The sequence below is a fragment of the Saccoglossus kowalevskii genome, chromosome 8 (assembly GCF_978046115.1).
Source record: "Saccoglossus kowalevskii chromosome 8, keSacKowa6.1, whole genome shotgun sequence".
Taxonomy (NCBI): Eukaryota; Metazoa; Hemichordata; class Enteropneusta; family Harrimaniidae; genus Saccoglossus; species Saccoglossus kowalevskii.
The window spans coordinates 2,792,063-2,806,017 of NC_140648.1; the positions used below are offsets into that span (position 1 = coordinate 2,792,063).

Here is a 13,955-nt window from a genome sequence, read left to right on the forward strand (position 1 = left end):
TACCGAGAGAAAATATACAAAAACGTTATTTTAGTGCTGCGAGAGCCAATTAATTTACACCTTAAAGGACCGTGGTCGTTGCGCAGCGCGTGTTTGAATTTCACGTAAACACTGTATTTCAAACGTGTTGTATATGTCGCTATGGGTTCCATATCGAACAGGACGCGCCGACCACCGCCCTTTGAAAATCTACTCTGGTTTAAACTAGGGATAATATCATGGATGGCTTAATCAAAAGAACCATTATTGATTCTCCGGGTAGGCACAGTAATTTATTCTGCATTTTCCCTGCTGTTATTTTGTTAACTTTCGTGTGCGAAGCATTTATTAGTGCATCTCTTCCATTGAGAATTTGACATTGTTATTTCTTTTTAGCATTTGTATTCTTTATATGCATTCTTTGACGAAAAATGTTTTTTTTTATATCATTTATTTTTCATTAGTGTTACTAAAATGTACAATTTATATAAACAATCCAATATATACATCAAAACTGACAATACCTGACCTGAAATATATTTTGCTTTTCCTGGGGCACCTGAAAAAACTTTAAATTCTGTCATTCTTATTGCATTGTCAGACCTGGACAATTATTACACTACAACTGGTGACCGTCAGCCTTTAACTATACTATACTAGTGCCTGTAAACATACAGGCACGGTCCTTGAAAATATACAAACTAAAAATGTGTATTTCATATGCTTCTTTCAATCCTCGACTTGTTACAAAATAATACCCACCCCAAGTGGAACCCATAATGTTTTCGGCATCATTTTATGACATATTTATTTTTGAAATATGTTTTTTGTAAGTAAGTTTCTTTTTTTCAAATGGACCCCGCTGGCCTAAGATGCGTAATCCGGCAATTCCGTGCGATAGCGACCTCTAGGGGCAATGTCGGGAACCAAGCCAAGAAATAAACAAAAGAATCCCAACTTTTCACCGCAGTTAACTATAAGTTCAAAGGTTGTCAGTATGGGAAACATGGCCGGTGCGTGTCTTCGTCTGCTTCAAGGATTATTTCGCAAAGAAGCAATCACCAGGTAAATTGCGATCTTTTACCTCATGTTTAAATAAGACAGTGTTGGTCATATATTATAGTTAAAATGTTTTCGATGAAATATCATGGGCGCTTTACACCAATAGTTGTTTGGCTTGAATTTAAATTCCTGTCACCGGCTCTCATTTGACCGACCCTAGCCCTGTACAATCCTGTAGCAGGGAGCTGTAACTGCTTGGAGTTTGGCCTCCCACTGCTGACCACTCAGCCGCACAGTCCCGAGAAGTGATGTCGACCGGAGATTCGACACCCGGATACAAAATTATGGCGTACAGCCTTTCTGTAGTTTTCGTGATTGTAATCCGCCAAAACGTCTATCGACCAATCTAGCGATTATGCCATACCGTTCTTGTGGTCTAAAAACGAACCTACAGCACTGGAACGTTGGCGAAAGCTAGTTTTTTCCAACCAAATGACGAAATTTCCAGAAACTTGGAATGTAAGTTTGTTAGTACACACCCACAAATCAGGGTCTAAAACTAACCTTTCAAATTATAGAGGCATTGGAAATTCAAGTTCTCTTGGAAAAATTATTCATAAGTATTTAAACAATAGAATAACAACATTTTTGGATAGAAAATAATATTCTTTGTAGACAATTTTTTTTTTTATTCTCAAAACAATAATAAACAATTACCTCTGTCATCAGGTAACTGAAACCTCAGACAACTAATAAAGAATATACATAAACTTTATTAGTTGTCAATAAAGCCTCCAATAATGTAAGCCTGTTTTGTTGACGTTAAAAAAGCCTTTGTTTGGCATGATGGGCTGTTTCTAAAATTGTTGAAATATGGGATATCTGGTAACATTATCCAATATATGTATAACAATGTAAAATATAAAGTGAAAACTGAGGCAAGATTAACCCAACATTTTCAATCACAAACAGAAGAAAAACAGGGGTGTTCCTGTGTAACCTAAACCCTTCCTTGTTCCACCAATTTCCTAATGATTTGCCTGATATATTTAATTTGACCACATGTGATCCTCCTAAGTTACAGAATACCTTGCAAAGCTGTCTTCTCTATGCAGATGACATTGTCATACTCTCAGAAAAAAAGACTGGTCTTCAAATAAGCTTAGATAACCTGTTATCTTATACAACTTTCTGTAAACACAGAAAAAACTAAAATCATAAACTGTTGGATAATGAATTTTCTTTTTTGAAGGCAGTGAAATCCGTACATTAAAAACATTCAACTAATCTAGGTGTTGAAATTAGTGCTAATGGAATATCCAAAGAAGGAATGAAAAGCACTTTTCTCATTATAGAATAGAATAGAATAGAATAGAATAGAATAGAATAGAATAGAATAGAATAGAATAGAATAATGCTTTATTACATCCTTAATGAAATCTGACATTTCAGTTTTGGTAATTGCTGTATTAAAGCTTTTTGAAATAAACTACAATCAATTATAATAAATAGTTGAATATAACCATGAACTTGATATTGAGTTATCACTATCATCTATCATTGTTTGACAAATTGATCAGACCATGGATGTACTAAGAAGAGGATTTTAACGCATTATAACACCAAAAGTAAACTTTCTCGAGTGCCTTTTTAATCCTCTTAACTCAGTGGTTCATCCTTTCTTAGTACATCCATTATCAGACCAATTCTTGTTTATGGAAGTGATGTGTGGGGTGATGAGACCTCTCACAAGTCACCAATAGAAGACATTCACATCAACTATTACAGGTTTCTTCTGTGCATATTGAAACCCCAATAATGGGTATCTGTAGTGAACTTGTAAGATATCCTATAGATATATTTGTTAAATGACATTTGATAAAATATTGCAACCAATTAGAAAATTCGCTCAACACATTACTTAAGGAAGCATTTATGATTAATTAAAAACTAAATGGTACACATAAGTAGAAACATTACTACTAAACATTAATGAAACACAACTATTTCAAAAATGTGACAGTCCAACATAGATGAAATATATTGAATAAAAAATTAAAATTATGTTTATTACAAATCGGTAAAATTAAATTCATATGATACAAGCAAAGTAAATGAAGAAAAAAATAAACTGAGAACAAATCGAAGGCTTAATCCTACTTAATACAACTCAAAAATGCAAATTTACGTGCAATAATAACAAAGTTTAGATTAAGAGATCACAGTCTCAAAATTGAAACCAGTAGACACAATACAATACCAACCAATAATAGAATGTGTAAAAACAAAAACATTTAGGATGAAAAGTTTTTGATGGCATGTAATAAATATGATAGAAAAATATTTGACAAAGCCGAAGGTGGACTCTCCACTAGCAAATTTTCTGTTCGGCTTAAACACATACTGTAAAAGGATTAATTATTCACTGGGTTTTAATTTTTCTTATTTCGCTGACTGGAAAATGGGCTAAATTAAAACCCAGTGAATATGTAAAATTTAGCATAGAACACAATATCTAAATGATAAAACCGTGAATTTAAAACCCACTGAATATGCCTGAAATGGTAAATCAGCGAAATTTAAAGCCAGTGAAAATTAGTCATTTTACAGTATATTTGTATATCTTCAGGGTCATCAACATTTAAAATCCAGGTGCCTCAGAATCATTTGTATTGGTGGTGGGTTGTTGGAATGTAGATAGTAACTTGAATAACCCTATTCAACTACTGCCATCATGTTTTCCCAATATAGTATGTGTAATGAGCAGAACTGTTGGAATACATGTGAGATGGTTTTATACAAGATATAATTGTCAATTGAATAGAATGTCATCGGAAGGTCATCATGCATTGCATGTAAACAATTATTTTACATGCGATGTATACGTCGCTATGAGTTGGATATCGAACATTATGTGGTATGACTGCCCTTTAATGTATTACCATATATTCTAAATAGATAATCGTCAAATTCACTGTAGCCAAGTTTTCCAACTGTAGTGCTTCTTCAGACAAGTAACGATGAAAAATTAGATAAAAAATAGTAATATATAATACTGATCAATTTATTTGTTTTTCAGACCTCAAATGGGGCTTGTAACCTCTGATCTCAAATGGGGCTCATAACCTCTGACCTCAAATAGGGCTTGTAACCTCTGACACTCAGTCCTGTATGCGTGGCTAGGTCATGACAAAACTGCAGCACTATCAATGATGTACTGAGTTATGTCTGATTATACCTCATTAAGAGTGATTCCCAATCATAATCATTTTGAATTAAAACGTAAATTGTTTTTGTCTACAGAGCAAGCATTGGTGTTAGGCAGTATCATCAGCAGTCTAGTCTTGGTGAAAACATGGATCCTGTGTTCCAAGAATTTAGTTGGATTTCACGTTTTGCTCCCGTGTTTGCTGTCAATGGAGATCAAGTAACCATTCTGAGAGAACCAAGTGAATTTTATAAAACTTTAAAGGTTAATCTATGTACTATACTCTCAGCACAATAAGAGCATTCCCCTCAACTCTATAAATCCTTATAAATTTCTCAATTCGAACTGAAACAAGAGATTTAATTGGCTGATTGAATAACACTGAGAGTTTTTAACTGATGTCATTGCAGAGAGGTGTTCTTGATTAGTTGGTTGGATTCAACTGCTATTGTTGCACTGAGAGCACTAGTGTTAGTGTATACCATAATAATGAAATGGCTCTTTAAATCATAAACTATTGAATCCTATTTTGGAGTGAACGAATGATTATTGACAGCATCAGTAATTTTAAGCAACATACAGTGGCGTACATGCAGTGTTAATTGTTTTATGTATTTAATCATTACAAATCTTGTTCCTACATGCACTAGGAAAAAGCTCGGCATGCAAGAAATAGAATTGTGTTAGCATCTCTGTACCTGGGTACTGGTGAATTGGAACAACAACTGGTAAGAGAATGAGTGTGTGTTTACATCGAATGTACAATATTTAATTTGTAAGAACATCAGGGAAATAAGCTATTTTTTTTATCATATTTTTCAATTCAAATGAACTCACCTCTATTCGTAACCTGTCTAAAGGCATGTCTTCTTTATTTCTTCCTAGGTTGATAGCATTCATGAAGCAGCAAAGAATTCAACCCATTCACTACATATACAGATTTTATTGGAGTACACTAGGGGGTCCAGAGGAAAACATAATTCCAGGACAATGCTGTTACCATTACTTCGTGAATATGGTTCTAATGTGAACATATCTCTGTATCATAGTCCTGATCTGAGGGGCATGTTAAAACGCTTTGTACCAGCAAGGTTGAATGAAGCTATTGGACTACACCATATGAAAATATATTTATTTGACGATTCACTGATTATTAGCGGGTAAGTTAGTTGTCTTAGCTATTTGGCTAAATACAGCTCCTTGAGATAAAACTGCTGTACCATCTGTCTTGAGGAGAGTAAATGAGATGTATGTTCCACCAAATTACATGCAAATTAACTTTCAAAAAAGTGAGTCTTTTTATCTCAAATATATAATTTGTTTGTTGAAACCATTTGCTCTAAAGCATTATGTGTGTAGTGCAGTTACCTTAAGTGTGTCTTTCGACTTGTTTTGTAGCGATTGTAGTTTCTTTTGGTTGAAAATATCATTTTCATAATCAAAATTTCAAAAAACTGTTTTCAAAATCACACTAGAAGTCACGACAGGCATAAATGTTATTGCTTAAAACACCCAATCTGTTAGTAAAAGACAGTATTGTTCTATGCCCATAGGTCACATGTGAAATGAATGACATCCTCTCAATTATCATTCTTCTTCTCAATGTAGTGCCAACTTAGAAAATCAATACTTTACAAACAGACAAGACCGGTACATCTTACTTGAAGACTGCCCTCAAGTGGCAAACTTTTTCACCCAGCTCGTTTCCACAGTTAGTGGTTTTTCATTTCAACTTCATGAGGATGACAGCGTCAGTATGAAAGAAGATTTTGGTATTCATCCATTCACCGGTAAGCATTGTTTGTCATGCTCTGTGTTAAACAGCGCCCTCTATTGTTAGTTCATCATAACCATTCAAGCTCTATATAGACAAGTAACCTGTAGAATACTGTGTGGGTAATATTTTTTATATTGATTTTTGTTGCATTTGCAGCAAATAGTTACCAAACAATGAGAAATCTATAGGATTGAATATACCCCACAGCTGGCTTCACATGCATTGTTCATAGTTCATATGGTGCTTACACCAGGAATTAATTACAGCACCTAGGCGGTATGTGGTTACAGCTTAATGTTCGAGTAATCGCAAGAAATTGACATGACAATAGAAATTCATTAAAGACTGCCACTCCCATGCAATTAACAGCGAGTGAAATTCCTGGGATTGAAACATATATTTTGAAGTCACTGGTGTAGGCAACGAATAACTGCAAGTTGACATAAAGACGAGGTAGTTTATTTAATCAGTGGTCAACTAGAGGCTGAAATTATAATTAATTTGTTTATTTCAATTTCTCCTGACGTCAAATAGAATACACTGGTGAAACGCGGTAGTAACTGTGGGTGAAAGGATGTTTTGGGGTGTAGTTTACATTGTATATAGAGTGGTAGGGTCGGGTGTAATGTGTTCATTTCCAACTATTATGAAGTCGCGTAGAATTTCACTTAATTTATTTTTTCTGACATGTTTTCAAGCATTACATGTGAATCCAATTTTCACTGCGCTGTGTCTCAATAGAGTATGAGGGAAATGGCATATTCACTGGAATTTATTTCAGGGGAAAAATGTTTTCAGTGATAATGAAGTATTATGACAGATACCCTCCCCGTGGCTTTCATTGCGTATGGAAGTTATTTTCACGAGTGATGCGGTGTATCCTGCTGCCGTACTTTCACGAGCGAAGCCACGGGGAGGGTGTGGGGTTCTGTTATTATACACATGTCCCATATTTGATTATTTCATATTAAAAAAAGAACGTGCAACAAACCGGGATAGAAATTTAGATCGGGGAACCCAATTGCCCATTAATATGCTCCAAGACAGTGCTGCGACCTAGCAACGCTTGTCAGTGTAGAACGCGTGTCGCTGTACGTGTGAAAATAAAATAATCAGACGTCTAATTTAAGTCATTGTCCGAATAAATAACTCATGGATGTTTAAGCGCGGTGGTCGTAGCGCAGCGCGTGTTCGAACGAATTTCATGTAAATAAACAATGTATTTTACACGCGTTGTATACGTCGCTATGAGTCCCATATTGAACAGGACGCGACACGACGACTGTCGCCCTTTAGTTGGGACCACGACAGAACCAGAACTTAAACTGGGCGACTACGATACACGGTTGATGTTGAAGTTAAAAGTTCCTCCACAGATCTGTGCATTGGCAAACATGCCGTGCAACTGCAGTACTCCACTGACGGAATGACTTTCGTTGAAATCGGTCGTCGCTGACTCGTGAGCTGCACACTACAACCTCGTTTGTGATGTTGCTTGCTTGTCGTGGATGGACTGAGTCTTGGTTACCGGTTAAATTTTGCTAATTTGGCGTTGGTAATCTTTATTTGGAACCGAGTAACGCCGCAACGTCGCCAACAGAAACCTCATGGTATATCGATGTTGATGGTTGCGGCTCCATATTAATCGGAGATTTCACTGCGGGTCCAGGCAGCGGGTGGATCTTCCGAGAGCCCTTCAAGATTTATAAAACTCAGATTCCAGGTGGTCAACAAACATTAAGTTCTCCCAATCCTAGTATTCTATGTGATGTACATCTAACATGCCAAAAATGCTGGTGAACGATTTGAACCTGACAAAAATACTTGAAATAGATACCAGGAAGGGGAGGGGGGTAAAAGAAAAGTTATATAACATTTTATTATTCAATAATTTATTAAAATACATAAGTTTGTCCAACTCCCTGTGATACAACACCTCAGACATAGCTCATTGTACTCGGCTTGAGTGTGGGCAAAAAGTTACTATTTGAATTTTTGATATCTGTTTTCATTAATGAGAAAGTTGACCCCGAAGTTAGAGTAACTGTTCAGCAGGAATGGCTTTTTAACTCTTCTGTGATTTTTTTTGGCTTGGCTGATTTTGTCACGGTTCATACTTGACAGGCAGGTCGTACCATCACTAATTGGAAAAACAATCCTGACCCACCGCTACCATGGCAACAGTCAAAGTCTTGTAATAGCAGTGCCCAAATGATCATGCCTTTTATTGTGGCTACGTTGCGCACTGGTAAGAGATCACCGGCGCCGACATTGTTACCACTGTCAACGGAATCCCAACGCAGCTTTGAACTTTGAATAAAATGTAAATGCTGCCTCCAATCTAGAAAATACTATCGCAAAACGGTTGGAAATAATACATTTAACGGCTGAATACGTCCTAACAATAAAATAAAGTGACTTCTAATGACTGCCATGTTATTTTGCGAACCTCGTATAAGGTGCCCGGTTTTAGTTATAAACAGACGTTAGCTTCACGTTCATGTCCCTTCCATGATAACAGCCGAAAACATATTGCTTGTTTTTTACCGGTTTTCATTGGCAACCGAAGTATTTTTATTTTGTAAACAAATTTTCGTCTGCTATTTTTATTCAGTTCAAATCGTTCAGCAACATTTTTGGCATATTAGGTGTACATCACATGGAATACTACGATTGAGAGAACTTGATGTATGTTGACTGATTTTTATCATAGTACGAAGTACCAGGAAGTTACTCAGTTCCAAATAAAGATTACCAACGTCAAATGAGCAACATTTGACTGGTAATCAAGATTCATGTAATCCATGGCTAACAAGCAACATCACAAGCGAAGTTGTAGCATGCAGTACCAGTAAGTCATCCCGTCAGTGCAGTACTGCAGTAACACGGCATGTTTGCCATCAGCATTGTATTCAAACGAATCACGTGGTGTGCCGTTCTCGTTCAAACCCGGGATTCGATCAATAGGGGAGTCCCAATTAAAAAAACACATTGCAAATCATGCAAGTTCAACATTTTCAAACCAATATACTAAAACAGAAATGCTCAGACATGCAAATGAAGGATAGATATTACTTTTCACTATACACATCTCTGTTGATACTATCCCTCACATTTTCTACTCCCAATTACTCCTGCGTAAAATGGACTAGCCTCTTCATGTTGACATTCAGACTAAAATCACGTGACAGGCTGTTAAAATTGGCTGTTGTATACTCTTTCGCCGGTCTGGAAAAGGTGTTTAATTAACTCACATTCAAGCAACAATGCAGATTTCCCAGTGGGAGTGAGACTATTCGACTCTGCCACTAAAAAAATAGGGGTGTTTTTAGCAAAAAACGAATAACCCTGGAATACACACAATATACTGAATTTCGGAACAAATCGTGCATTACTTACAGCAGCAGAATACCACAGAAATATCAGACGAAACATGAAAACACTATATATTGTATTTCAGCTTGAACCCTCTATATTGCAATTCAAGGAATTAACCCCATATGTGCATCCATTTCCCACCTTGGTATCACCCACCCCTGAAAACAAACTCTTAATACCACGCTGAAGCGTTTGGTAATAACAATGTAAATACCAGGACTATTTTACTCATAGTGCAAAGCTCAAAAAGTTGATACAAGTGTCTTCTGAAGTTAAAATTCCAATTGTGAAGTACATTATAAAACATCAATGGAATTTAAAGTTCCATATATAGATGTATTTTCATTCGTTCAAAACGTATTTGCACTTGTTCCAACATTTCATCATTTCCCTTATTTGGGATACGTTCCTAATTTATGTTACATGAGAATATATTTTGGGATACTTGTTGGTTGATACTTTTGCCATGCTGCTTTATCACAGTAAAAAATGCCCTAAATCAAAGCTTCAAGTAACCATAGGGTAAAAATAAAATAGAATCTTTATTGCTTCCTTTAGAAAAGTATGTATGTAGTTCCTGTTCAAATGCAGTTTGAAAACAGGGACTCATTGATTGACCTTCATATGTGTGTCTGTATAATTTAAATTTCACAAGTACATCAGATATATCAGACAAATGCACATGTCACCAAATCCAAAATGGCTGACTTGCACAAAATATCTGAGGCATTGGCCCCAAACCAAAATGTACATTTCCATATTGTTAATTAATACTTAGAAGGCCTTTAAATTTGTGTTTCTGTTTCCAAGGTGATATCAAAATGTTCAAACAAGAAGCAGAAAGAAGAGTCAGGTCACTACTGGATGCTCATCAACAGTTTACAAAATTAACAACAACCAAATTACACAATGTTTCAAATATTGAAACTGTGAATAAAACCAACATTCTTCCTGAATTGAGAACTCGAAAAGTTGCTGGAAATGCTGGAAGCGTTTGCATTGATGATATTGAAGAAAGGACTATCAAAAAGCAGGAGACTATTCACAGTACAGACTCTAGCAATAAGCTGGATACGTTGATTTATCCGTTAATACAAATGGGACCATTAGGAATCACAAATGATGAGGAAGCAACAATGTATTTACTAGAAAACTCACCATGTGGAAGTCGCATACACTTAGCATCAGGATATTTTAACTTAACAGAAAGCTACATTGATATTGTATTAAATAAATCCAAAGCATTCTTTAACATATTAAGCGCTGCACCTCAGGTAAGAAAGATATTTGTTACATGTTGAATATGTAATGTCATTGTTGCGTGAATATTGGCAGCCATGTTGTAGCCAGCCTAAAGTTACTCATTGAAATAACATTGTATTGTGACATCACACACAATTATACACAAAGCCTTGGTCATCGTCTCTTTGTAGCATTGTTGTAATTGGTGTTTTTCCTGATAATTTTATTTATAGACCTTAGTCGCAAATAACCACCAAAATCTCATTGAAAACAACAAGAGTTAGAAGAATACTTTTTTGCCCCCTCCCCCAAATTGTGTTCAATTTTCTCCATCACCCATTTCACTGTTCCAAATACCAGTTACCTAGAGCAGAGGAACAGAGTCTGTACATGATGAAAGGGAGGAGGTGAAACACTGTTTGAGATGCAAAAACTGTACTGTAGAATACTTTATTTTAGCTGGAATTAATTTTCGCTGAAAGGACTTTTTGAGTGTTTTCTATGGAATTTATTTTCACTGATTTTTGACAAGTTGAATGTAAAATATAGGAAAAAATGCATATTCACTGGATTTTATTTTCTTCAGCGAAAATAAAGTATTCTACAGTATTGTGATTATCTCACTCTCCATGAGATCTCGGTAGTCTGTTGGAGCAATAGTGTTCAAGTTATAAGGAATGTACATGTATTATAATTTCAATAAGTACATACAAGTCAAGGAAAATTAAGGCTCCTTAGCTCTTGAAAATTAAGAATACTTGAGGCGATGAAAATATAAAAAGCTAGTACATGTAGTATAACAGTAATTTGTATGTTATGATATTGCTTCCTCTATCTAGGCTAATGGTTTCTTTGGCGCTAAAGGTGTTGCTGGTAATTTACCTGCTGCATATACACATATATCCAAACACTTCTACTCAAGGGTATGTTTAAGTAATCAAGAAAATAGAATTAAAATTTTTGAATATTTCAGAAATTGTTGGACATTTCACGGCAAAGGTAAGAAATAGTATTGGAATAAAGCACTGTATTGACTTTAAATAAATTTGTTAATGCATTAATTATATATATACAGTTCAATATAAAAAAATTTAAACCAAAAATGGCCGCCAGTTGCCCATCTTTACTCTACTGCGCCTGCTCAGTGCTTGGCAAGTGTCACACAATTTTATTTACCCTTGTAGACCACTGAGGACTGCAATTTTATAAGAGTGCAGAAGTGGACACATGTAAATATTCATATTCTCCCAGAGTTGGAAAGTGTGCGCCCTTCACAGAGTTGAACCACATGGAACACGAGACTCCTACACTGGTCTAGTGGTTCTGTTGGTTGGTGAACGTGTCTAAAGATGGATAGTCACTACGGGCGGAGAAAAATTGCCCCTCAGTTTCCATTAAATACTTCTGAGCATTGGTTATGGTGTTTAATTTGTTATTCAGGTGATCCATTAAATGAAATGACTTTGACGTATTTCACCAGTTCATTTGACGATGATCCTTCGTACCCCACCCAAGGAGAACATGATCATTATGTTGAACAGTGGACCTATGTTTTGTTATGTAAGTGGACAGGTCATGGGGTCTGCCATCTCCCTCCTAACCCAAATAAACAGTTCATGGTGTCCAATACTTGTTATTTCTACTTTCACAGGTCTCTGGTACAACTTAAGAAATGAATCACTGCCATCACTCACTTTATTGGGATCTCCTAACTTTGGTAAGTAAAATGTATTTTAGCTAGCATGTTCTTTTAGCTAATTTAGCTAATTCAAAGTTGTAGTTTATTTTAAATAAAGTATATTATACAGTGAGAATGTTGGCACTTTAGCTAAATTCGCTGGCATGTAGCTATTTCAACTTGTTCACAGTATATGTTGAAGTTACAATATTGATCCACAGATAACAGCAATTAAGGAGATCATTGAAGAGTTCAGGTTCTCTGGTCACTACTATGCACACATTTATTCTCAATTTTAGTCAGCATATGAATGATACTGTACTATACCTGCTTCAGTTTTGTATTGTTTGCATCTACTAATAGGCTACCTTTGAAAGTTTGTAAAATATGGAATGTGTTTTTCATTCATTCATTTAATGAAGTTGGTTAGAAAAAATGTAATTTATAGCATTTTGGTATTCTTTTGTGCTTGTGTAAGTCTTAAAAAATGTAGTGAATGGAGTCAAAATCAACAAGGAACCCAACCAGTGGCTAAAAATGTTTTGTTTTCCTACCCTGCAGAAGATAATATTCAATTTGAAAACTAAAACGATTTCAATTGATGCTGAATATGCAGCACTATGAAATCATTATATGTAGATTACAACGTGATAGGACACACATTGTTGATTCGCTAAATAATTTTTTTTTACAGGACATCGATCTGTCAAACGTGACTTGGAAGTACAGTTAGCAGTAGTAACAACCAATGAAGGCTTGAGAAGACAACTATATGATGTACGTAACACTATATATATATTGTCAATATGATTTATCCTACAAATATCAACAGTTAGGGAACAAATTGATTGTGTATCTTCACATGCTGTAGTAGATATCTCAGCATCTACAATTTGAGACTTTGGACTTGTGTGAAGATAAATATACTGTAGGATCCAATGATATAACGAAATGCAAGTCATTGCAAAACTATTTGATTGGTTGGGAGCAGCTTGTTTGACACCAGGTTTTTTCAATGCACAAGATTTTACTTTCTCTTAAATGCTGGGGGTCTAACAAGACATGAGTAGACAATTTCCTGATTGGTTGCTTATAACAAGAGAAATCTATCACATGTTCAAGGCCACAACTAACAGAACAAAATCATTCAAATCAATGGATAATTTTGAGAGCTTTTTGCAATTTCCTAGTCTCGCAAAATTGTCAATTATTAAAATGGATTTGGTTTACAATATGCTAATTAATTTGTTTATTATGGTTGATAGGAACAGAAGAGTTTATATGGAAGGAGCAACAATGTTACGAAAGAGACATTTGAGAAACCAGAGAGATATGTGAAATACTGGGAGAGAATAGTGACTTGGTTCATCTGGAAGCATCTATAATGTAACAATTCACAATTATTTAACTTGCCATATTAGATATGAAAACAGTGTTCATATCACTGAGCACCAAAATGTTACATTATCCATATAACAATTGTATGCATGCTGGAAACAAAATAAAAAAAGCTCAAGGCCCCCCCCCCCCCCCATATTCTTAAAAGTCATCATCTGATGGCTTTTGAATTTTATAGAATTCTAAATAATGAAAACCGATTTGTCTTTAGTTGGCCTTTCACAAACATTTCCCTATGTTAGCATGAACATGCTCTGAGCTAAACGAATTGTTATATTGGTAAAGCTATGACA

General features: G+C 35.4%; 1 protein-coding gene across 1 annotated transcript; it reads left to right on the forward strand.

The window, feature by feature from the left end:
• The first annotated feature begins 961 nt into the window (after positions 1-961).
• LOC102802148 (CDP-diacylglycerol--glycerol-3-phosphate 3-phosphatidyltransferase, mitochondrial-like) lies at positions 962-13,879 on the forward strand. Its single transcript, XM_085502016.1, has 10 exons — positions 962-1,044; positions 4,285-4,453; positions 4,840-4,917; positions 5,075-5,349; positions 5,798-5,979; positions 10,155-10,618; positions 11,426-11,585; positions 12,238-12,303; positions 12,959-13,041; positions 13,530-13,879. The coding sequence occupies exons 1-10, from the start codon at positions 977-979 to the stop codon at positions 13,647-13,649; spliced, it is 1,665 nt and encodes a 554-aa protein (XP_085358142.1). The 5' UTR covers positions 962-976; the 3' UTR covers positions 13,650-13,879.
• The last annotated feature ends 76 nt before the right edge of the window (positions 13,880-13,955 follow it).

Excerpts from the sequence above, each read along its gene's own strand:
- LOC102802148 (XM_085502016.1), top strand. The coding sequence starts at position 977 with ATGGGAAACATGGCCGGTGCGTGTCTTCGTCTGCTTCAAGGATTATTT. Across the intron at positions 4,454-4,839 it reads AATTTTATAAAACTTTAAAG|GAAAAAGCTCGGCATGCAAG; the intron begins GTTAATCTATGT and ends TACATGCACTAG. Across the intron at positions 10,619-11,425 it reads TATTAAGCGCTGCACCTCAG|GCTAATGGTTTCTTTGGCGC; the intron begins GTAAGAAAGATA and ends TCCTCTATCTAG.